This window comes from Thamnophis sirtalis, unplaced genomic scaffold (genome assembly GCF_051295495.1).
Source record: "Thamnophis sirtalis isolate CommonGarterSnake01/CBP01778 unplaced genomic scaffold, rThaSir2_p1.2 scaffold_4, whole genome shotgun sequence".
In the NCBI taxonomy this organism is placed as follows: domain Eukaryota; kingdom Metazoa; phylum Chordata; class Lepidosauria; order Squamata; family Natricidae; genus Thamnophis; species Thamnophis sirtalis.
The window spans coordinates 116,593,216-116,618,745 of NW_028261384.1; the positions used below are offsets into that span (position 1 = coordinate 116,593,216).

Sequence of the window (25,530 nt, forward strand, 5' to 3'; positions counted from 1 at the left end):
AAATGCAGGAAATTTCTCAGACGTATCTCATAGGGTTCTTAGGGGAGCAAACTAGACAGGAATTCCCCAAATAAAGTACAATATAAATCAAATCAGTCACTATCATTCCACCTGTTAGACCCTTTCGTTCCAAAAAAGCTTACAAGTGACATTCACAATCCAAAATACATTAAAAAAAGATTAAATGGATATTTCAGGAATTCTTTCAGGGCTCATGATGGTAAAGGTCCTATGAAAGACATGTGAGAGTGTTGAGATAAAGCAGTTTTTAGAATAGTCTTTGCCTGCCTAACTTCCTCCATTTCTCTTGAAGGTTCCCTCCTGCAAAGGCAATTTTTCATTTGACTTGAGTGTTATGTAACAATTGGAAACAGAGCTTCCCTTTTTAAAATAAAAATATCAATCATTCAAAAGCGTTGTCAGTATTTTTTAATTCCTTTATAACCTTCCTCTTCCTTTATCTCATAACAGTCACGGGAGGTTGTTCACTTTTACTGCTTAACGGATGAAGCTGTGGTTTTGTTATGATTTATTGATAACAAAGCAAGCAAAGTGGATGAAGTTTCGCATTTAGATGTTTGTAAGTGATCAGAATTCTTTTTGTAGGGGATTTTAATTTTTTGAAGTACAATAACCTTTTAAGAAGGACTTGGTGGCTAAGACGCTGAGCTTGTCGATCAGAAAGGTCAGCAGGTCAGTTGTTCGAATCCCTAGTGCCGCATAACAGAGTAAGCTCCCGTTACTTGTCTCAGTTTCTGCCAACCTAGAAGTTTGAAAGCATGTAAAAATGACAGTAGAAAAATAGGAATCACCTTTGGTAGGAAGGTAATGGCATCCCGTGCACCTTTGTCATTTAGTCACGCCGGCCACATGACCACAGAGACATTTTTGGACAGTGCTGGCTCTTCAGCTTTGAAACGGAGATGAGCACCGCCCTCTAGAGTAAGGAACGACTAGCACATATATGTGAGGGGAACCTTTACCTTTTTAACTTTTTAAAGAAGGGTGATTATTCTTCTCCTTTTTTGAAAGACGGAAGACAATGGAAGATTCAGTTTTTCTCGATCAAGCAGCAGCCTTCCAACCCATCATTTATACTTTGAACAAAACAATATTTAAGTAGAATTCAGACCAAGACTCGAGACATAACTCACATATCTGTTCAATAGCATATAATTCAGCAGATTCTCAGAAGCATTTGTTGTTGTTTTTTAAAAAAAACAAACCCCCACTTAGAATCATTTTAACAAAAAATAGCATTTTGTGGTTGTGTTCAGTCCAGCAAGAGGTCATTTGGCTTCCTTTTGAAGCTTTCAAGCCTGTATTGATTTTAGGTAGGAATTGATGTATGATGTTTTCCCATTTCCTCTTCAACATGGCCTGTTTTTGGAAAGGCTATATAGTATTAAGCAAACAATGCATAGCCAGATGAGATACAGTTTGCTGGTGCCTCACCTACTGGCTATGTGCCAGAGCAGCTGTTGTTTGCTCAGCATACGTTTGGGCTGAAACAAACCCATGTGCTCCTTGAAGGGTGTATATGCCAGCCATGTTATTGGCTGTGTTAAAGGGCGTGTAAGGAGGATCTGGGTGTGATTGGCTGTGCCCCATGTAGAAGAGTAGGAGCCAAGAAAGATGTGTGTGCAAGTAAACAAAACCAAGCAATTAACTATCTTTATGTACAAAATACTTCGTACCTGCCCCTCAAAGATTCTTCCCAACTCCCAGCCACAGCCTCTTTTTTGTTTTTTTGTATCTGGGACATCATCCACTTGGCCATTATCTGCTCCATTAAATTGCCTCTTTTCAATAAATAGGAGGCAGTTTGATGTGATTTTTTTAAATCTCTAAGACAAGGAGATTGTATTAAGTGGAGGCACCAAAGCAAAATCTTATATTTTTTCTCTCCAGAATATGGGAGGAAGTATGGCAGGCCGTTTCATAACAAGGAAATCCTTGGCAGAAATATCTCATTGAGCCACCGCATTACATGCTGGTATAGTGGTTAAGGAACCAGGCTAGAAACCGGAAGATTGTGAGTTCTAGTCCTGCCTTAGACACACAAAAGCCAGCTGGGTGACCTTGAGCCAGCCGGCGACTGCACGCCACTTGCAAAAATGCTGCCAGGAAAACTCCAGATGCAGAACAATAGATTTGGAAGGAACTTTGGGAGATCTTCTAGCCCACTCCACCTGCTCGAGTATGACACCCCCCGCACCATTTCGGTCTCTTCACACAAGAAAGTAACAAGCAAGAAGTGCGACGCTCTGTACATGCTCAGCGGTGCTCTCTTCCACAACAGAAGCCCAACCCCAAGGTTACACCCCAGTTCAACTCAAAGCAGCCTCCGGGATCGGCCAAACGAGGCGTCGCCAGGGGCGGGGCGGGGCGGGGCGGGGGGGAGGGACCCTTTGGGGGCCTGGTCTCCCGCAGGCTCCGCCCAGTCCCATTAAACCACAGCCTTAACAACAACAGCATGGTAGTTACCATGGGAGTCCCGGGGTGCTTACGGCAGGTAAGTTGGGGTACAGGAAACGGCGGTGGGGGGACAGCCTCCATCCCCCTCGGATAAAAGGAGAGAGGGGGGCGACGTTTCCGGTTCTGTTTATAAATAGCTCCGGGCGGAAACATTGCCGATAGAAAAATGCCCCCTCCCTTCCCAAATGCTCCCCTTGGGTTTTTTTCCTTTCTCTCTGCTGTCCCCAAAGTGTCTTCCTCGCGTCCTCCCAGCTGTGAGGTCGTTTTCTGCATCTCCGCCAGGAAACCCAAGTCTCGTCTCCCTCGATCCCCCAGTTTTTGCCCTCCCCTGGATAGCCCCCAGCTAGGTTTGCCATCTCGCAGAACAAGCCTCTGCTTTCTGCCTTCCCCTTCTCTCTATGTCCCCTGGGCTCCTTTCCCCCAAAATGACCTAATGAGCTCCTTGAGCGCGCCGAAGCAAACATCTCTCTCAGATGCACCGGTTCCCGCCCTGCAATTTCTCAAAGGCACCTTCGGGATTGACTGAATGGATGGTGGGGACGAAATGCTCCCCCTCCTTTGCCTCCCAACCAGGAAAAGTTTTATGGTCTTCGAAAGGGAGATCTAGAACTTATTACCTCTGAATATATTGCTTCTTTGATGGGAGTGATGGGGTTAAGGTCTCCCAGATGGAATTGCCTGAATTACTTTGTCCTCTCCATACATAACTCAAATGGATTTTTCATTTGTGATTTGACAGATGTTTTTGTTTCTTTTAAGTTTGTGGAATTTCCCCAACATCTCCTTAAGAGCTGTCCTTTCAATTACACTCACTTGAGCCCTTCAGCTCAAAATTCTTCCTGGATAAGGTTAGATCTCTCCCCCCACAAATATTTTTACTCTTATCCTCTTAAATCACTCTGCAAAACAGTCTTAGTTTCTTATAAATAAGTAAAGTGTATATTTGAGAATGGAAAAATACTTATTCCCTTCTGGGTTTTTTTTCCTGTTTAAGGAAATTATTCTCTGGCTGTGGGTAAAAGGTTCTGAATAAAAACTAAATAAACATTCTTCTTCAAATTATGTTTCTTATGCTAACAATGAAGAATTTACACCTTCCTGTGGGTTGGATATTAGAGTTACAGCAATTGCATTTCTGGGGAAATAATTCTTTATTCATTTGTTAGAATACATAACAACTTGACCTACAAAAAGATTTGCAATACAGCGCAATTCTGAGGGATTTCTAAAGCTGAACTTTCTTCTAAAAAGTCTTAAACTCACAAAGAAAAAAAATAGATAAGGACATACTGTTTCTTTATGCATTTTTCAAAGAAACCATCCTCCATCTCTAAACATACTTTTGTATCTTCTCTCAGTGCATGTTTCTAGCTTGAATGGACCAAATAATAGTTCTTAGACTAAACTGAGATATATATCTTCTCAAAGTAAACCGCTACTCAGTAAAGAGGCAGTTTAGAAAAACCATACTTTTCTGATTCATTGAAGATAGTTCTGGCCAATGGGGTGTCCTCCTTACTGTAACACCCAGAATTCCCAGCCAACACCAATTTGTGATCCCATTAAAACCTGTGGCAAATGCCATAACACCATTTTCAGAAAGTACAGGTTAACCCAAAGCCTTTGCTCATGAAGTTTGGAATTCTAAGAGCTTAATAATTCCTACTTTGTTGCAAGGTGTTGGGGAAGACTTGTCTAAGGGACATATATCAGGGCCATAACATCTGGAGACACTTGATATTTTAAAGTCAACCTGATACTGTGTCTGCCAGATGTTTGCGATACAACTTCTATAACTCCTGATCATTAGTCATAGTGGGCTGATGAATGTTGCAGGAGGTGCTACCATAGATTGACTAGCAATTCTCTTCCCGGTGCTGTTGCATTGTTGTAAACTTCAGATCTGTTGTCTCAGGTCCTGGTCCTTGATGACTTTAATCTTTCAAATGCATGCATCATGCTTTTTAAAATGTAAGCTACTCATATTTGGAACGTCATGTTCCTTTATTTTTTGTTTCCTCACCTTTGACTTTTTGACATTCAGCTTAGGAGAACTGAAACTTCCTGAAGAATAAAGGTGATTCGGGGAGGTGGCATGATCAGGTTTCTGTCTACTGTAAGGGAGGAGAATCAATGTGTTATTACTTGCCAAGAATGCAAAGAAGGCCAAAATTTTGAAAGGCCAAGAATCAGGGTAGTATTCTTTTCTATTCCTTTCCTTAGTAATACATGACTAAACCCAGTTCTTTTGTGCTTGCATGCAGAAGTATGCATATTCTTTTAACAAGGAATCTCAGACCTGTGAAGGAGAAACTCAGGTTAATTTACATGAGGTGGGGGAAGGGAAGTAATTCACAGGATTGTCACCAAACTGGAGAACTGCACAAAATACCCAGGCAAACTTTCTCCATTGTTAACTGGGTTTTGCAAACTTACATAATTGCCTTGGGCAGTGGGTTTACTAGAAGACCTCAGGTTCCTCCTTCCAGCCCCCAGCCTTATGGAATCCTATGGATTCTATGATCTTTATCAATTTCCTACAATGCCTCCTAATGCTAAATTGAGCATGGGGTGGGGTATCCTTTATTGTGCTACTTGCATTCCTTAGTAATGTAAGTCATAAAGAAAATCCCACTGACTACTATCAGGCTCAACGTTTTAGTTATAAATAAGTCCTAAAAGTTAGTTTTCCAAAAGGAATTGTTGCAATTCTGGATTTATAAGAAATCATATCTGCAATTGGATCTTGGCATAATTTATGGGGCGTTCAGGGGATTTTCTTAAATAAATGACCCACTGGTGCCTATCTCTGGTTGTGAAGTTTAGAATGACAGAACTAAAGACAATCCCTTAAGCCTACATAATGGTCAAATCTGACTTTACTGTTAAAGGAAGCATTAGCTGCTGGCTAGGACTTCTGAGAACTGAAAGACAATAGAAGGGAAAGCAGATCAGAACAGTTTTCCCATAATGCTCTGTTTGGTTAAGCTTTGTTAGAAAGCAATTGAAAGGAAAAATGGAAGAAGGAATTGGGCCAAGAAGATTGAAGATTGTGCAAGAAGCACTTGAAGCTGTACTGTATTGGTTCTGAGCAACTCCCTCACCTAAACTGGATTTGCAGATTTTGCCCCAAGAGATGGGTGGTGAGGTATCTGGTTTCCTAGAAGACATTAAGCACACTCTCTTGAGGCTGTTAATCTCTTGTTTGCTTTTTAATCCCTTTAATTAGAGGCTGACAGGATACACAGGGGATAGCATTTCACTGGGCTGCAGAAATGATTTGCCCCCTGCCACGTGGCTATGGCAGACGCCTGTTACAACCCCTCCCTGGGATTTGCTTTCTCTGCTTTTCCTTTCCCCTGAGGAATTCTGAATTTGCCCAGAAGCTCAAATTAATTAACCACCTGAATTTTAACTAATTTTTTTAAATTTTTACTTGTAAGTTGTAATTTGTTCCTGCCTCTGTTTTTAATTTGTGTTTTATTTATAGTTTTTATGGTTTTCTTATGGTTGGTGTAGATGTTGCCAGAGGCGCTTAGGTGAAAAGGGTGGTGTAGAAATTTAATAAATGCACTCTTTTAACTCCTATGTGGCTTAAAGCAGAGTACACATTGAGGGAGAGGTTAGATAACGGGCGAGGCAGCTACTGCTGTAAATCTAAAAGGATTGCGAGACTATTTTACAGAGTAAATTGAAACAGATGCCTAGTAAGGGGTAGCTGGGATAGGATTTCAGTTCAGGCTCCTTAGACTCAAAACTTCCATGCTGGAATATTTGGGAGCTTTCTGCCCCTACTTGCATGCTCATGTTCTGTTCTTGACATTGACGGTGTGTTACCATTGTTAATGCTTCTTCTGTTTCTCTTAGAAGGGTGGAGGCAGAGTCTTTCTAATTCACTGAAAATCCATCTGGTGTACTTCTAAACTGAGCCTTTGCTTTAGGCAAGGGGAAATGTCACTGCTCGCTGGCTGTGATCCCAGATACCAATTTGGAAGGGAAGAAACTGGTTTAGTCAGTCCTTCTGTTCCTGTCATTGATTTTCCCAAGGGCAGGGTATTCTACAGGTAAATAGGTTTGCTATTCAAGTAAAACATTTAGGGTAAAAAGTGAGATTTTGAATCTTAAGATTAATCACAACTTTCTAGTGCTTAGAGAAAGAGAAAGAGACAGAAAGAAAGACTGACAGATAAAGAAAGAGTAGTGTGTGTGTGTGTGTGTGTGTATATATGTCTCTCTGTGTGTGTGTGTGTGTATGTATGTATGTATGTAGGTAGGTAGGTAGGTAGGTAGATATATAGATATAGATAGATATAGATGGATAGATAGATAGATGATAGATAGATAGATAGATAGATAGATAGATAGATAGATAGAGCTAGTTAGATATAGACAGCTAGCTAGTTAAATATAGACAGAGAAAGACATACACACAGAGATGGATATCTATCTATCTATCTATCTATCTATCTATCTATCTATCTATCTATCTATCTATCTATCTATCTATCTACCATCTGAGGGAAGGAGAGAGGGAGGGAGGGAAAGAGAGAGAGAGAGAAATACTTAGAGCAAGGTTGTAATAATTAGTTGCCTTATCACCTGCAGGGAGTTAACTTTTCTCCAGATACTCAAACCTTTTTAAAACTGGAAGAAAGTGGTTGTTTCTAGCTATTAAATCAGATGGAGTGTAGATTATATTTTTATGCAGGGGAGACTTGTCTATTTGGTTTGGCTTTTGCTGCCCTCTACTGTTAAAACAAATTTTCTTCATGCTTTCAAATGCCATTGGCTGGCAAAACCTCCTATCTGCATATTATTATTTTTTAAATAGTATTAACTGTATATGCCTTCTATCTCACTATCCAAAAAGGATCTTTTGAGAGTACTTTTCCTTTGGAAGTCCGAGATGTCGTGTTGCAACATTTAAAAAAAAAACTTTACAATCTCTCATTTCAGTGGAGAAATGCTTTCCATCCATTGTTGGATTCATATTGGCACAATGTACTTGAAAGTCTATTGCTTGCAGTTACAGGTAGTCCTCGACTTACGAACACCATTGAGCCCAATGTTTCTGTTATTCAGTGAGATACTTGTTGTAAATTTTACTCTCTTTTACGACCTTTCTTGCCACAGCTGTTAAGTGAATCACTGCAGTTTGAGAAGTCAATAGCCTGGCTGTTAAATGAATCTGACTTTGCTTGTCAGAAGAGTGCAGAAGGTCATGATCACATCATCTTGGAACATAGCAACGGTCATAACTATGAGCTGGTTGCCAAGCATCTGAATTTTGATCCCATGCTGCAAAGGTCGTAACAGTGAAAAATGGTCATCGGTCGCAATTTTCACTCCCGTTGTAACTTTGAACGGTCACTAAACAAAACTGTTGCAAGTCGAGGAATACTGTACATTGGCCACCAGGAGGCACACACCATTTTCACTAGGTGTCCCCCATAATAGGAAACGTAGTGCCTCCTGGTGGCCAATGTAACTGAAAATATCGCACATGATATACATACACTGCAGTAGAAGTAGAGAATTATATGAATATAAAAATTTTCGAACTATAACTTAACTTAAAAAATAAGGCTTCCCATGTCCTTCTTTTCTTCCTGATATCAAATCACAACCTGTCATGGAAAACTCAGGGATTTAATACTTGTTTTGCCCAGGGAATGTCCCATGGCATCTCCTGGTTGAAAAGGTTTAGGCAAGAAACCAATTTGCCACCCTTTGGAATCCCTGTTGAGCTGATGATTGATCGATCCAGATAAATTTTGGGAGGCTCCAGTGGAAAGGTTCTTTAAATTCAGCTGTCTGATTGATTGATTGACGTATTTATTTACTTACAGCTCAGGTCAATGATTATATTTAACATGCCTTTCTCCTTTTATTTTCCCCACAACAACTCCTCTGTGAGATGAGATGGCTTTTATAGTTAAGGCACGAGTTGAACTTGCAATCTCTTACTTTCTAAACCAGTGCTTTAATCATTAAGCAAATTGGCTCTCTCTTTTTTTGGGTGTTTGTTTGATAGCAATAGCAATAGCAGTTAGACTTATATACCGCTTCATAGGGCTTTCAGCCCTCTCTAAGCAGTTTACAGAGTCAGCATATTGCTCCCAACAACAATCTGGGACCTCATTTTACCCATCTCGGAAGGATGGAAGGCTGAGTCAACCCTGAGCCGGTGAGATTTGAACAGCCGAACTGCAGAACTGCAGTCAGCTGAAGTAGCCTGCAGTGCTGCATTTAACCACTGCGCCACCTCGGCTCTTGATTCAATTGTGGCATGGAATAATTAATGGTATTGTGGCTTCTCAGCTGTTCTTGCTTCACTTCGGTGTTCTTAATGCCTCTCAGTTTGTCTGTTCATTTAAGTTTATCCTGCTTTTCCTTTGGGCAATGTACATACCGTGCTTTCCCGAAAATAAGACAGGGTGTTATTTTCTTTTGACCCCCGAAGTAAGCACTTGGCCTTATTATTTTTGAGGTGCAGGAGGTGGTCACCTCATGGTTGCTGCTGTGGTGCAATATTTTCGGGGAGGGCTTATTTTCAGGGGAGGGCTTATTTTAGTGCATGCGCTCAAAGGCCCGATTGGGCTTATTATCTGAGGAGGTCTTATTTTTGAGAAACAGAGTAGTGGCTTCTTTTTCCCCATTTTTTCCCTCCACAACAAACATCCTGGGAGGTAGGCAAGGCTGTGGCCTTTCCTTTCCTTCGTCCGTGCGATCTTTAAAAAAATCTCAGGGTTGAACTTCAGCCCTAAAGGTTGTCACTCCAGCTTTGTAGTTCCTCTGGCGGTTGTTCAAAACTGCAGATCAACCTAATCTCAGTAGAAGACTGGACTTTACTCACCAAGGGTGGGAGATCAGAGTTCCTGCTTTTCAAGGAAATCAAATAGATAAAACTTGGGTCAGCTGCTTTCAGCTTATCCATCATAATCAATCACAAACAGAACTTGCTTTCAGAAGTTGTGAGTGCCCTGTTACAGAAGACTTTTTAGAAGAGACTGGACAGCCAATTGTCTGGAAGGGGGGTTGGACTAGATGACCTCCAAGGAGGTCCCTTCCAATTCTGTTATTCTGTTAAATGCAGTCTGTCAAAATCCAGGGTAGCTTTAATACATTTTTTGTTTAGCAGTTTAATTGAGGCATTATGGTACTTTTTGGTTGAGTGTCCCTCATACCACCCTCAGCCATCATGTGAACTATTTGACATTGTCTTCACATGCTTCATCCACAGGGCTGTTATGATCTCTAAGCCAGAGGTGGGTTCCGACCGGTTTGGCCAGGTTCCGCCGAATAGATAGTAACTCAGCCAGACATGTGACCATACCGATTCTATCCTCGGTGGTGCCATCTTGGTTTTCTGTTTTGCACATGCGCAGAACAATCAACATTGAAAAAATGTTATTTCCCCCCTTCTTTAATTTTGTGTGCGTGCACAGATCTTTTAAAGTGCAAATTTGCATATGTGTGTTTGCTTTGCCTGCACATGCGCACAAAATTTTTGGGGCTCTGAACCGGTAGTAATGCCAGGAGGAACCCACCCCTGCTCTAAGCCATGGTTTGTCATTTACAGCATCGTGTGATGTGTGAACTCAGCGAGTGGTAGCTTGTTAACTTTTGTTAAAGCATAGCTTACAGTAGTGCAGTGTTTTTCAACCATTGTGCCGCGGCACACTAGTGTGCCATGACATAGTGTAAGGTGTGCCGTGGGAAGATTACTTTATATATAGTCAATATAGGCACAGAGTTAAATTTTTTAAACATTTTCTAATGGTGGTGTGCCTCGTGATTTTTTTCATGAAAAAAGTGTGCCTTTGCACAAAAAGGTTGAAAAACACTGCAGTAGTGTAAGGTGGAATTTTTCAACGTGGGCCATTTGAATGTTCATGAAGTCAACTCCCAGAATTCCCCAGCAAGCAAGGAGTTCCCAAAGTGGCAAGACTGACTGGGGAATTCTGGGAGTTGAAGTCCACACTGAGTTGCAAGGTATGAATCCTACCTTTGCATCTCTTCTGCAAATCATCTCTCTTTACTTTAAAGTTTGTTTGGAACCTTGAATACCTCCTGCTGCAATGAAATAATCTGAAGATGAACTGGAACAATTTCTCCCAGAATTTCCAGCCATCTTAAGCCACTTTGGGAACTCCCGTAATCTCTAATTACTGTTAGCTAATCCTAATTAATCCTAATTACTGTTAGGAATTCACTGCAACATTTTTTACTTGCACCATTTTTTATTTTCTCTGCATAAGCTCTCTTTGCTTTCTCACTTTCTAACAAATTGCACAATTCCCAATCAAGGCAGTACAAGACAGGACAGACGGGAAGAGAAAAGGTAATGATTTTGCTTCCCAGATTCATGCAGACTTACCTTGTTTTCATTTCCCTTGTTTCCGTCACCAGTGACAGCTGCAGTTTTATTTTCCCCCCGAAGAGAACATTCTAGTCATGGCAGCCTCTTCCTTCTGATGTAGTTTGCATCCAGGCTCTTGTCAGTTGTGATTCAACAGGGTTGAAGTTCAGTCCAGATCGAAAGGGGAGGAGAGGGGGGGGAGGAATCTGCTCCAGCCTCTGATTGGCAGAAACTCATCTCTGCAGAAATACGTTTCCCACGCTTGCCTCTTCAATTGCCCCCTTTGTGCATGGGCCTTGCCAGTGAAAACTGGCATAGGCTGTTCTTCCAAAAACTGTGCCGCTGGTTACCACCTCAGTCCAGGCAGGACAAATAATACAGAACTGGGCAAAAGTCTCCCCTACCCACAACACAACCAGAATGGGATGTCACCCACCGCTCTCCCATCACCCCCCCTCATTTGTCTTTGTGGATTAAATATTAACTAAAGTTGTTTGCTTAAGAATGTTAGGTCTTTTGTTTGTATCAGTGCAGAGATTTTAGCTGAACAACTCATGCTGCAGGAAGGTAATTTGTGTCACTGAGACTCTTGGTACTGAATGTTTGCATTGTGACCCTCTTTCTGCCTTGCTGGGAAAAAGCTCTTCTATTTCTGGTGGTCTTTTTAGATGGAGATATAGGAAATTAATAGTGGTGGGTTCCTAGCCGGTTTACTATCGGTTCGCTGAGAGGGCGTTTTGTGCGCATGCTGCTCGCTTCGCTCACGTGCGCGCCCGCCGCGTGTTGCTGCACAGTTGACTGAAAACTGTTCTGCGCATGCGCAGAAACATGCCGGCGATGGCAGAAGAGACTGGGGAACCGGTTTGGGGGTGTGGCAGTGGGTTGCTGCCGGTTCCAGAGGTTTGGAACCTGTAGCCCTCCCGTTGTAGTTGGAATCTATCCCTTTGGTTTTTTCAACATCCTGGATGAGACATCTGTGAATGAGAGGACCAGTTTGGTCTAGTGGTTAAGGCACCAGGCTAGAAACTAGGAGACTGTGAGTTCTAGTCATAGAATCATAAAATCATAGGGATGGATATGGCCTTGGAGGTCTTCTAGTCCAAGGGAGGAGATATTATTGTATCTTGATCACATGGCTGTCCAATCTTTTCTTGAAGACCTCCAGTGTTTGAGCATCCACAACTTCCGGAGGCAAACTGTTCCCTTGATTAATTGTTCTTACTCTCAGGGAATTTCTCCTTAATTCCAGATTGGATCTCTCTTTAATGAGCTTCTACCCACTGCTTCTTGTCCTTCTGTCTGGTGCTTTGGAGAATAAGTCAATTCCGTCTTCTCTATGACAGCCCCTTTAGGATTAGAAGACAGTTATCCTGTTGCCCCTAATCCTTCTCTTTGATAGCCGCTGGAAATACCTAGTATGTTTAGTCTCCAGACCCATTATCAGATTGTTGCTCTTCTCTGCACACACTCAAAGGTGTCAGCATCATTTTGGTATCATGGTGACCAGCACTGTACAAAATATTCGAGATGAGGCCTCACTAGTGCAGTATATTGCGATGATATCCCTCTGTTGATGCAGACTAAGACTGCATTGGCTTTTTTTGGCATCTGCTGGCTCATCCATAAGTGATAGTCCACTAGGAGACTAAGATTCCTTTCACAGGCATAGTTGTTGAGCCAGGTCCCGCCTATTCTATACTTATGTGTTTGTTTTTTCCTGCCAAAGTGCCAACCGTGCAAAAAAGCTGCCAGATCAGGTATAACTCACTTAACAGCCATCTTGTTCAGCAACAGAAATTCTGGTCCCGGTTTTGGCCGTTAAGTCAAGGATTGCCTGTATTTTAACGGTGGGAAAGACCAAGCTGAAAGTCGACTCTGAAGGAGGCATCTAAAGAACCTGTGTCACAGCTCAGAGTCAAATCAGGGACTTCTGAATATGTGACATTTGGTTGCACTAGCACAGCATTGGCTGGGCAATTATGAGACTTGAAATCTAGGCATTGTGAGCCATAGTGGCACAATGGTTAGAATGCAATATTGAAGGCTAACTTCCCAAAGCCAAGAGTTCGATCCTGGTTGACTCAGCCTTCCATCCTTCTGAGGTCAATAAAACAAGGACCCAGATCGTTGGGGGCAATATGTTGACATTTGTAAAGCACTCTGGAGTGGTATCTAAGTCTAAGAGCCATTGCTATTGCTCCAGAGGTGCACTTTCAAGAAGCAACTGGTCTTTCTATGGCAGTGATGGGCAACCTTTTTGGCGTGGTGTGTCAAAAATCGGCAAAAAATCGAGCATAACTCGCGTTGTGTGTCACTTCGACAAAAACATAATTTTGCGCAATTTATAGTTTAAACTACAAAAATGTATAATTGCAATATATAATTGTATTTAATAAACCAAAAACAAATTATTTAACATACCTGCTTAGTAACTTCTTTGTTCATCAGTCGATTTCGTATGTTGCCCTTGATATTATTGAACTTGTTTGGGGTGCCGTGAACCAGGGCTGTGGAGTCGGCTGCTTCCAGCTCCACGTCCTCATCAACATGCCCGCCCCAAGAGAACTCAGATATTCTCTTAATAATTGCATCTTTATTCTGCATATCGTGAAATAGAACTGGCGCACATCTTAGGAGAGTTTCTTTAATAAATTCTCCCTCATTAAGCGCTTTTGCATGCTGAGCTATGGAGTGAGCAATGCTCAAACTTGCAGAGTTTAAATTTGTAGAGCCTTTCATAAATAAACAGCGCACTGTTCCCGCGCTCCTCTCCTGCGGGTCCTCCCTCGCCGCGCTGATGACGTGTGTGCGCACGGCACACACGCCTTACCAGCAGCCCCTGCGCTCAGAAAGGGGTGGCGGCAATACAGTAAGTGAGTGTGGGCGGGGGAGATCACACGTCCCGCCCCCCCCGTTCCTCCAGCACAGATTCTTTCATCCTCGGCGGCCGTGCAGGAGCCGAGGATGAATCGCATGAAATCCTGTGCGTGTCACCCCAAATGGCTACGCGTGTCAGCACTGACACGCGTGTCATAGGTTCGCCATCACTGTTCTATGGCTTTTCATTGAAGATGTTTTGCTTCTCATCCAAGAAGCTTCTTCAGCTGAAGAGTGAAACATCTTTAAAGAAAAACCAGAAAGTCCAGTTGCCTTGTCCAGTTGAAAAAGAACCTTTGGGACAACCGTGACCTGGATGACTGAGAATCTCCATAGAACTATTGCTATTTTAAAGGTGCCAAGTTTGAAAAACATGGGCCTAGCAGACTAGGGTCTCTCTGCATGTACATTATCCTTACCTTCTTCCTCCCCAGGAGTACCTGGAGGTGATTTTCCTTTACTTTGGTAACCATGAAAGAAAGCTCTTGGAAGTTATAATCCAATTCCCTCGTGAAGTTGGAAGCTCCATTGAGTTCACTGCAAGTAAACCTGGTTTGGTGTGGTTGATCTGAACATGGGAGGTTTCTGCATCGGACTAATGGCCCGTTGACTACTAAATTAGTACACCAGCGAAATGTTGTGGACATAGTATACTTGCTGTAGAAAGACACTAGCAATAGCAATAGCAATAGCAGTTAGACTTATATACCGCTTCATAGGGCTTTCAGCCCTCTCTAAGCGGTTTACAGAGTCAGCATATTGCCCCCAACAACAATCTGGGTCCTCATTTTACCCACCTCGGAAGGATGGAAGGCTGAGTCAACCCTGAGCCGGTGAGATTTGAACCGCCGAACTGCAGAACTGTAGTCAGCTGAAGTGGCTGCAGTACTGCACTCTAACCACTGTGCCACCTCGACTCAGGTTTGAAGTCCAGGGAGGGAAAAATAGATTACTAAGATATATATTTGATATTGTAGAAAGTAAATGGGATCAGTGCTTTGAAGGGTTTTGTTTGTTTGTATGCTTTTAAACCATGATTTGACTGTTTTAGGATCTATACCAGGGGTGTCAAACTCTAGGCCTGGGGGCCAGATTTGCGGGGTGCTTAGATCCGGCCCATGGGGCCACCCTGGAAACAGCAAAGGACTGGCCCGCAGTGCCTCTGCCAGCAAAAATGGAGCTCGTGAGGGCTCTATTTTCACTGGCAGAGAATTGCAGGAGGCCGTCGCAGCTGAAAACAGAGATCGGGAGCCCATTTTCACTAGTAGAGCACTTGGGCCACCACAGGTGCCCCCAACACGAGTTATGTTGAGCTGGTCAAGCCCCCCTGCCCTCCAAGATCAAACACAACACTGATGCAACCCTCAATGAAATCGAGTTTGACATCCCTGATCTATACTATGGCTTTCACATATTTCCTGCCTCAAAATGGCAGGAACACATCTTGTCAGTTTTCAGCAGTCTTTGTCAGTGAAGGCTCTAACAGTTACAAAAAGGAGGAATAGGACTACCTGTGATTGCCCATAATTTAGTTGACCTTTTTAATTAACCACAAGCCATAAAGAAGTTGAAACTTAAAAATAAAGCCCAGATCTTTAGTATCCATGGTGAGAATCAATGAAAACCAAATGAAGCAATTTGGTGTTTTTTTTGTTTCCTTGTCTGCCTATTGGCATTATCCTCTAGCAGCTCTCTGAAACCAATCACCGTCTTTTGAAATTAGAACCGGGCACACAAACGCCTGTCCGTGGGTTGGAAAACAGCATTAATGATTAGCCATTTTGTTAAATGTTCTGGCTTAATTTAGCCAGTGGACCATCTGCTCACTGTGTCCATCCTGAATGACTATGTTTCTTCTCCAGAGATACTGGGGGGAAAAATAGTCTTTCTCAGCCAACTCTTTGAGATGATTTTAACCAGAAGGAGGTTTCAGTCTCGGGGTCACTTGCACTCAACAAAACATGTACTTAGTTTTTACTGATGCTTCTTTCCCTAAAATGGGGAAAGCTCCAGGGTAATTAACAAGCAAATCAAGAAGTACACCTGCACATCTGCTTTAGAGATTTTTCAGGCACAGCTGCTTAAGTCATGCAATTTAGAGAAGGATATTTGCAGGACCCGCTTCTCTATTTCGGGTGCAAGAGATTCATTCAGACTTTTAATTCCCCCCCCCCCCTATTTCCTTCTAGATTTTGAGAGGAAAAGCTGGAGACTTTCTACTTCTTGCTCCTCAGAGATTTTTCAGTACTACGTTCAAGGTGAGAAAATTTCACACCGTCACATCACATCCCAATGACGGGAATCTGTTCCATGTTGGGGAGAGGTGGGTAGAATATAAACCCACATGTTCGGGGTAACTTTCAATTTTTAATTTGACATTGAGGGGGGCGGGGAAAGCCGAGTCAATGACCCTGCATTTCTTCCAGGCCTCAGATCTCCAGATTGAATTGAACAAACATCTAAAGCCTAAACCGGATTCTAGCAAACTGGTCTTTGGGAAAAATTTCACGGACCATATGCTCACTGTGGAATGGAGCAAAGAAAATGGCTGGGGAAAACCACACATCAAACCTTTCCAGAATCTCTCTCTGCACCCAGCCTCTTCAGTCCTGCATTACTCAGTGGAGGTAATGGTTTCCCATCTAAAGAGTTACAGATATATACCCTCCATTTTTCTTCTGCTTTGCTGGAAAGGGTTCTTATGTCAGGACTTGATGTCTGATAAGACAACAGGGAGATGATGAAGAGTGGATGGAGCCAACGAAGGATTGGGAATATGACAGATTAGAGATGGTCTCATATATCATGGCACGACAAAACCGCACTCCACTAAAGCGCGCCCAATTAAACCGCGTCGCTGACGTCATCAGCAGGGCGACAATAGCGACCGCGGGGAAAAAAGGGGCGCTTTAAATAGCGCTTTGAAAGCAAGCCGATTCAAGTTAAGGTAAGGGTTAGGTTTAGGGTTAGGTTTAGGGTTAGGTTTAGGGTTAGGTTAAGGGTTAGGGTTAGGGTTAGGTTAAGGGTTAGGATTAGGTTTAGCGTTAGGTTAAGGGTTAGGTTTAGGGTTAGGTTTAGGGTTAGGTTAAGGGTTAGGTTTAGGGTTAGGTTTAGGATTAGGTTTAGGGGGGTTAGGTTTAGGTTTAGGTTTAGGGGTTAATTTTAGCTTTAGCGTTTACAGCGTGCTTTTTTCGTCCCGCTGTGATGACGTCAGCTACGCGGTTTCGTCGAGTGCGCTTTAGTCTAACGCGGTTTTGTGGTGGAACCTTCATATATAGGCTATGGGTTATCAGCCATAGTTGGTTTTGATCATACATGCACTATACCAGGCCTGTCAAACTAGCGGCCCTTGGGTTGGATACAACCTGCATAGGCCACACACAGGCCTACACAGGCCATGCCCACACCAGCTCTGCAAAGGCAAAAAACATCCCGATACATCGCAATATGGCCTGATATGTCACGATACAGCCTGCAATACGATCAGGTTTTATACCCCTTCACTATACCATAGACTTGGTATATGAAATCAGGAATCCAGGCTGTTCAAATGAATATAGGTTTATTGTGTGCTACAAAAATCTGAACTACTAACTATCAAAGGAAATTAGCGGTAGATAAGAATCAACAGAATTCAAGGTGTTGCCTTAGATCGGTTCCACCACAAAAGCGCGTAGGACAAAATCGCGCTCGACAAAAGCGCGCTGTGACGTCATCACAGCGCGACGAAAAAGATCGAAAAAATGTAAAAATAAAGCTAAAACCTTCCCCTAACCCCCCCAAACCTAACCCTAAACCTAACCCTAACCCTAACTCTTAACCTAACCCTAAACCTAACCCTAAACCTAACCGTTAAAGTAACGAAAAACGTAACGCTAACCCTTATCCTAACCCTAACGCTAACGCTAACGCTCTAAAGCTAACCCTAACCCTTACCCTTACCCTAACCCTAACCCTAACCCTAACCCTTACCTTTATGTGAATCGGCTTGCTTTAATTTAATTTTTATTAATTTTTATTTGAATTTTTCGATCTTTTTCGTCGCGCTGTGATGACGTCAAAGGCGCGATTTTGTCGATCGCGCTTTTGTCGTCCGCGCTTTTGACGGGTCACGCTTAGATCTCTTGTGGACATACCCAAGGGACAAAAGATGGATGAGATGTTTGATCCCTCTCTTGAGCACTATGATTTATAAACCACAAAAGCTGGATTCACACAATTCAGCAAGCTTAGCTTGATGTGTTCATCCAATCACAGAGAGAAATATTGAAAGGAATCTTTTGAAAACGGAGAGAATTAAGATGGATTAGATTGATTTTACATAATCTGGATGCAAGAGAACCGCATCTCTTTGCATTCCTGACCATCTAGAATCTACCAAATTGGGAAAAAGGGAGATTACATTGTTGGGTTAAGCTGTTATTCTTCATGAGATAAAATAAAGATTCAAGTCCCAGAAATCTTTGTTGATTAATGGATCGAATGGGTCGTACCGTTATTAGAATTCAGAAAGAAGGTATCTATCTTCTTCACATATTAATTTTGGATTACACAAGTATTTTAACAGAGATTCTCACTGCACTCCATAAATCAATAGGAGTAAAATCTTGGAGATGGAGCTTAATGACTTCATGGACATATCCGTCTAGTTTTCTGGTCTGGTGTCTGTTCTCAGCATCTACAAAGATTGAAAACTGAGGTCTAGGCTAGAGTGGGCTTGCCTAATTTTTGATTCAGTGTTATGGGGGAAAATAATTGTAGGATAATCTGTGAACGTTAAACCAAGTATTTAACATTGGAGATGAAGGGAAACCTGATAGAAGACAATGGGCAAATGACTACGTTGGGGCTGGGAATTGGTTTTTCTTTTCCTGGGAGATCAATGAGGCACAGCGGAAAGTGTTTTCTGTTTGCATAGTCAAAGAGAGGTCTGGGATGTCAATGGAAATTCTCAATCATCCAGATCATGGTTGTCCCTAAAGGTCTATGATCTGCCAAAATAGCTTGTAGGGGAAATGTTAATTGCCCATCTTTTCATCAAGCCATAATAATAAGGTCATATGAATAAAGCCATTGCGTTTCATTAACCTAAAGTTTAAGCCCAGCTCATGTATCAGTAGATGATCTCTACCACATAATTCACTTTACTTTTTTTTTTTAATCTCCCCCTTCCTCCTGTCCTTATCTAGCTTTTTGAAGGAATGAAAGCTTTCCGGGGCTCAGATCAGCACATCCGTCTTTTTCGTCCCATGCTCAACATGAACCGCATGTTACAATCCTCTCTTCGAGCTTGCTTGCCTGTGAGTATGTGGAGCACCCTCTTGTTCTCTCTCTTGCCCTAAATCCAGGATCAGCTACCTTTTAAGCTATGATCTTTCTCCCGAGGCCATCTATGGAACCCTGAAACTGAAAGATTTCAACCTGAGTTCAATTAAAAGAAAGTAGCCAGGGACAGAAAATACTTAAACACCCTCCCAATATATTTCAAGAAAGACTGGGTGAAGCCTCCTCCTGCAACCTTGGGGGAGGGAATTGAAATAGACCCCAATTTAGTGTGCTCCTGTTATTTGGCTTCCTGACATCATAGTTTCCACCCAGGTAGTTGGTATATGAATATGGAGAAATGGCATGTGCATGAGACATATTTTAATCAAGGTGACTCCATCATTTGCTTAGTAGGATGCAACTTCCAATGCTTTTAACATCTCTTAATATGCAATAGTGGCGAATATCTGTAGCTCGGGTGTAAGGGTGAGGGTGAAGGTTCATTCTCTGAATGTCGTGGCCTGCCAGTGGATCTTGCAGCAGATTCGGACAGTTGGGAGGAACATGGGCCAGTCCTGGAGTCTGCGTCAGAGGCACAGATGGGGCCAGGGCATCAGCCACCTTCGAAGTTGGACATCAGTGAGGCAGAAGAACAGCTGGAGCCTGTTCCCAGTGTGCGCATGCGCAGAGCTGCCAGGAGAAGGGAACAGCTAAGGAACAAGGGTCGACTCAGGAGTAAAGCCAGAGGTGGACGGTGAATGGCCTCTCCCATAGGGAATAAAGAGGAGCGAAAGGGGAGGGGAGTTTGCAGGAGACAATTAGTTCAATTCATTAGGGTGAAGATCTGTTCCTGACTTCTTGCCAAGTATTGTCTGCTACAGAGTGGCGTTTGGAAGATATCGGCCTGGCAGCTTTCCAAGCCTGATAAAGGTCTGTAGTTATGAAATCTCTTGAAAGACTTTGCTGGAGAGGAATTCACTTTAAACTAAATAAAAAGGGTTTTATCAGGATGAGGAGTTGGCTTCGTGCGTTTGGGAAGCCTAAGTCAGAACATCGAGCTTGTGGGTTGGTTTCTAAACGTTTTGTTACCAGGCCAGGTAACATCTTCAGCAGATCCCCTACACTCTGCTGAAGATGTTATCTAGCCTGGGAATGAAACGTTCGGAAAACAACCCACAAGCTGCGAGAACGAAGCTTCAATATTTTCTGTGAATGGGGGAATACTATCAAACGGGAATGCATGTTCATTTGCTCATGTGTGTGCGCCGGCGCACCAGAAACATGAAGTCCAGCTGGCCAGAGTGCAGGTGCGTGCCGGCCATCTAGTTTTTGGGTTTTCAGCATGCGCATATGCGGCAGCCAGCTGGTCTTCATGTGCACCAGAGCACAAGAAACTCAAAGATCAGCTGCTTGTTTTTTCGACCGGTTTTGAGCCCTTTTCAGACTCTTTTTTGGCCATTTTCAGGCTGTTTTTGGCCTGTTTTGGGGGTGTTTTTTGCTGTTTTCAGGGCAGTTTTCAGGCCATTAACAAGGCAAAAACAGTTGATTTGTTTTTGGGCTGTTTTTCTGGGCTGTTTTTCGACGCCCACAAAGACCAGCTGGTTGGAAACCAGAAGAGCAGCTGACGATGGCGGGCGTGCCCAGAGAGAGGGCCCTGCGTGCCACCTCTGCCATGCGTGCCATAGGTTTGCCATCACGGCCCTATCAGGTGATGAGAATATGAAGTGGAAGGAAAAATAGTTTGTGGTAGCATCTTATAGGAGGGAGTGAAAAATATTGTCTAGGAATTACCCTGTAAGTACCGTAAGGACAGTAACGTGTTTCCTTCGGAATCAGATGCTTCTGAACGGAAGCTGTGGGGGAGCTATGAGCAGAAGGCAGGGATGGCTACCAAGCTTTGCTTCCAGGTTTCCCAGATGTGTCTCCCTGTTTCCATGGGGGAAGGGATGCTAGAGACTAGATGGGGTTTTTTCTATCTAGCTGGCTCTTTCAAGGTGCCCAGCACAGGGTATTTTATTCTCCGTGCAAGGAAAAACAGCAGGAGCATCATGTTCTCGTCTTCTTGCAGGCTTTTGATCAGTCTGAATTGCTTGAATGCATCCAGCAGCTGATCCGGGTGGACCAAGATTGGGTCCCACACTCCAGCACAGCCAGTCTCTACATCCGCCCCATCTTGATTGGCACCGAGGTGGGTACGAGTGCTTCCAATTTCAGACGTTTTAGGCAGCACGGGGTTTCCATAATCTAACCCTAACAGTTACTTAAACGCGCTATGTTCATTCTGATTTCCAAAATCTGACCCCTTTTCATCAAAACAAGGTGATGGATAGATTCAGAAATAATGTCATCATGTTTTCGTTTACGTTTCCTATTTCTCCCTTTCGTTCTTGTTTAACTCATTAATATCAGTACCAAACAAACCATTTTAATGGATTTTAACCATGTACTCCATTCGCCTATCAACTAGGCTGGGTGTGCACGTTGTAAACCATAAAAGCTAGCTATACTTAAAACTAACCAAGATTAGCATGTGTAAATACAGGCTCTATGTTTTTACAGATACTTTGTGATCTTTTGAAATTATGACAGACCTATCAGAGGGCTACTTATGACCGAGTTTCAAAGTTTTGATGGTTGCCACCCACCCGCACCCTAGTCATAAACCCGACCAAACTGCCCATTTAGCAAATGGGCTGCCATTCAGATCCATCTGCAGCATCCGGCAGTCACATCACCATGTTTTATGATGATTTTGCCCCAAACTAGCATTTACTTCTAGTTTTCAGCAAAACTGCACCCATAGCAAACCATTGCTTCACCTAATGACTGCGGCATTCACTTAATGACTGTGATGGCTGCTTTATGATTGCAGTGGCCTCTTAATGACTGCTGCAAAAAAAAGGTGTAAAATTGTCACATGATCAACCCATTTTATGACCATTATGACTTACGGCCATGTTGGACGAGCTCTATCTCAGTAGTAAGTCAGTCCAGTTAGGTGTACAGTGGGGAGACAAGAAACAGTGTTAAAAAAAAAATTGATGGACCTTTCAGTCCATCTCACTTTTTGGAGATGCTGAAGTCAGCTTCATGCAATATTCTTGGCCAGAGCATGGAAATAGTTTGCCAGTACAATTTTCCACATCGTTTTGGAACTTCTCTCTCTGGCCTGTGGATAAACGGGTGGTCTGACTCTCCATCACTGAGTAGGCCTGGCTTTGCTTAGCTTCTCAGCTGACAAAATTGGCTAGTTGCTGCTTTGATAAATTGCTGTCAATGGAGATTCCCAGCCATCCGTGTAGAATTGTCTGGAAGCTGTGTCATAGACTTATTTTCTTATGGGGTTGAAACGTTTCGCTGCTTATCCAGGTAGCTTTTTCACCCTGAGCAAGTCAACTAGGAGCAGGGGATGGGATTCAGTTGGTTCGGATCGGTTCAGACGAACTGGATGCTAATTTTGCATCTGGTTTGCCAAACCGGTAGAACTGGCCCCACAAACGCCTCCCCTCCCAGGAGTCTCCATGTGGCCTCTTCATCATGCCAGGTAAGTGCAGAGCCCGCACAGAGGCTCTGGGAGGGTAAAAAATGGGCCTTCCGGAAATCCGGAAAGGGTCCATTTCCGGCCTTCAGAGGGCCTCTGGAGCCCGTGGGAGGCCATTTTTGCCCCCCCCAGAGGCTCAAGGAAAGCCTCTGGAGCCTGGGGAGGGAGAAAACGTCCCCCTTGCTGCTGTGGTGCAGGAGGCCAAGTAGCCCCCGCCCCAGCAACCAGGCAGAGAACCAGTTGCTAATATTTTTCAATCCCACCGCTGATTAGGAGGGCCATTTCAAACCAAGAAGAAAAGAAGTCCAGCTACTTTATAAATCTGCCGATTCTAATCACGTTTGCTGACCAGCCTCTTATGTGGCACTCTCCCCTTCTGCCCTCTGCAGCCTTCCTTGGGGGTCTCCATTTCCAATCACGCGCTGCTCTTTGTGATCTTGGGCCCCGTGGGTCCTTATTTTACCACCGGAAGCTTCAATCCCGTTTCCCTCTTAGCTGATCCCCAATTTGTCCGTGCCTGGATGGGTGGCGTTGGTAATTGCAAAGTAGGCGGGTAAGTCTAGGGCTTCTGTTTTAACCTAAGTGGGTGGATGAAACTTGGCAGTTTTAAGTCAGACTTTTTCCAAGTGGGCGAAGTTCACCTCCTAACATTCTTGGCAATGCCTGGAGAATTCTGGGTCTTGAAGTCCACAGTTCTGGAAGGCGTATAGGTAGAGCAAGGCTACTTCAGCCCAATTTGTTTTGTGGAGATGGGACATTTTCCTTGAGACAAGAATTTGACTTCTTTTGTTTTTAAATTTCATTTAAGCCCTTGAGGATTGCAGGAATTTGTGATAAGGTGACACTGGAGAGGTTGGGGGGTGGGTGTCAAAATAGGGTAGAGTTGCTCCCCATAATACAGTCTTTTCCCTAACCATAGTAGAAGCATAACGTTTATATTTTCTTATTTTATTTGTTTTATTTTTCAAAAGGAGAAAATTTTCATTCCTGAAAATTGCCAATTTGCCAACATACTTCAATTTTATAGAGCAACAAAATAATTAGGGGACTCGAGGCTAATTAAGGAGAGAGGTAACTTAGAACTAAGGAGAAATTTCCTGAGAGTTAGAGCAATTAATCAGTGGAACAACTAGAAGTTGTGAATGCTGCAACACTGGAAGTTTTAAAGAAGAGATTAGACAACCCTTTGTCTAAAATGATATAGGGTTTCCTGCCTAAGCAGGGGGTTGGACTAGAAGACCTCCAAGATCCCTTCCAACTCAATTATTCTGTTATAGGGTTTTGGGTCACACTGAAAAAAATGAGGATTGCCAGAGGCAGGCTATAGATATTCCACCCCTGTTTTAATACTTAAACAGTGGTCCATTTTTCAAAATACACAGGAATATAGCAACCACAACCAGGCCTTGGCTGGAGGAAAGGTTTTGGGGAGGCAAACAGTTTGGGAATGCTCAACCAGATATTTAGAGGAGTCTTGTTGGCTGCCTCTTCCCAACATGGCAGAGGCCCTTGGTTTAACTGGAGATACAATACAATACAATACAATACAACACAACACAACACCAGAATTGTAAGAGACCTTGGAGGTCTTCTAGTCCAACCTGCTGCCTAGGCAGGGAACCCTATACTGTTCCAGACCATGGCCCGACAAAACCGCGTTCGTCAAAATAGCGGCGACAAAACCATGTCGCTAAAGCCGCGACGTCATCACCGCGATGTCATAACCGCGGCGACAACAGCGCGGCGACAGAAGTGTGCTTTAAAACAGCGCGGCGGCAGAAAGCCGATTTAAATTAAGGTAAGGGTTAGGATTAGGTTTAGGGTTAGGTTTAGGGTTAGGTTTAGGGTTAGGTTTAGGGTTAGGTTAGGGTTAGGTTTGGGTTAGGTTTGGGGTTAAGTTTAGCATTACGTTTAGGGTTAGGTTTAGGGTTAGGTTTAGGGTTAGGTTTAGGGTTAGGTTTAGGGTTAGGTTTAGGGTTAGGTTTAGGGTTAGGTTTAGGGTTAGGTTTAGGGTTAGGTTTAGGGTTAGGTTTAGGGTTAGGTTTAGGGTTAGGTTTAGGGTTAGGTTTAGGGTTAGGTTTAGGGTTAGGTTTAGGGTTAGGTTTAGGGTTAGGTTTAGGGTTAGGTTTAGGGTTAGGTTTAGGGTTAGGTTTAGGGTTAGGTTTAGGGTTAGGTTTAGGGTTAGGTTTAGGGTTAGGTTTAGGGTTAGGTTTAGGGTTAGGTTTAGGGTTAGGTTTAGGGTTAGGTTTAGGGTTAGGTTTAGGGTTAGGTTTAGGGTTAGGTTTAGGGTTAGGTTTAGGGTTAGGTTTAGGGTTAGGTTTAGGGTTAGGTTTAGGGTTAGGTTTAGGGTTAGGTTTAGGGTTAGGTTTAGGGTTAGGTTTAGGGTTAGGTTTAGGGTTAGGTTTAGGGTTAGGTTTAGGGTTAGGTTTAGGGTTAGGTTTAGGGTTAGGTTTAGGGTTAGGTTTAGGGTTAGGTTTAGGGTTAGGTTTAGGGTTAGGTTTAGGGTTAGCTTATGTCGGCATGGATAAGGGCTTCGCAGTTTTGTCGGTGAACCGTTCCACACAAATGACTATCCAACATCATCTTAAAGACTTCCTGTGTTTGGGCATTCACAACTTCTGGAGGCAAGCTGTCCCATTGATTACGTTTGAGCCGCCATCGCTTGTGCCTTCCCTTTTAGTCTTTCAGGCTGGTTTCGCATCCATTTTGGTCACTGGATAAATGCCTTTGTATCCGATCAGAGTCTTGTCCTGCTCTTATTTCATCCCTTAGCAACTACGGCCCCACCATCTACGTGCAAGGAGAGGCTGCCAAATTGGGTTGCCAGCAGGTTTTGTGGCTGTACGGCGAAGACCACCAACTCACTGAAGTTGGGACCATGAATATTTTCTTGTTTTGGAAGGACCAAGAGGGAGGTAAGGAATTTTATCTCTGGGCAGTGGCAGATCCATTGTTTTGGGCTTTGATGGGAACATGGTCCTGTGGTAAGGCTGATTCAGGGTATTGA

The 25,530-nt window shown here is 43.2% G+C and overlaps 1 protein-coding gene across 2 annotated transcripts in view; it reads left to right on the plus strand.

Annotated features, from left to right (window-relative positions):
• The first annotated feature begins 2,430 nt into the window (after positions 1–2,430).
• Positions 2,431–25,530, plus strand: part of BCAT2 (branched chain amino acid transaminase 2) — a 31,098-nt gene continuing 7,998 nt past the window's right edge. Inside the window, exons 1-7 of one of the 2 annotated variants that reach the window (XM_014053283.2) lie at positions 2,431–2,515; positions 15,907–15,975; positions 16,144–16,344; positions 18,907–19,017; positions 21,051–21,170; positions 22,913–23,076; positions 25,296–25,438. In XM_014053283.2, coding sequence (XP_013908758.2) covers positions 2,477–2,515; positions 15,907–15,975; positions 16,144–16,344; positions 18,907–19,017; positions 21,051–21,170; positions 22,913–23,076; positions 25,296–25,438 — 847 coding nt within the window. In that variant the 5' untranslated portion in view covers positions 2,431–2,476. Of the gene's footprint in view, positions 2,516–15,904; positions 16,041–16,143; positions 16,345–18,906; positions 19,018–21,050; positions 21,171–22,912; positions 23,077–25,295; positions 25,439–25,530 lie in introns of those variants that run through there. The other variant, XM_014053284.2, reaches the window with a different exon arrangement.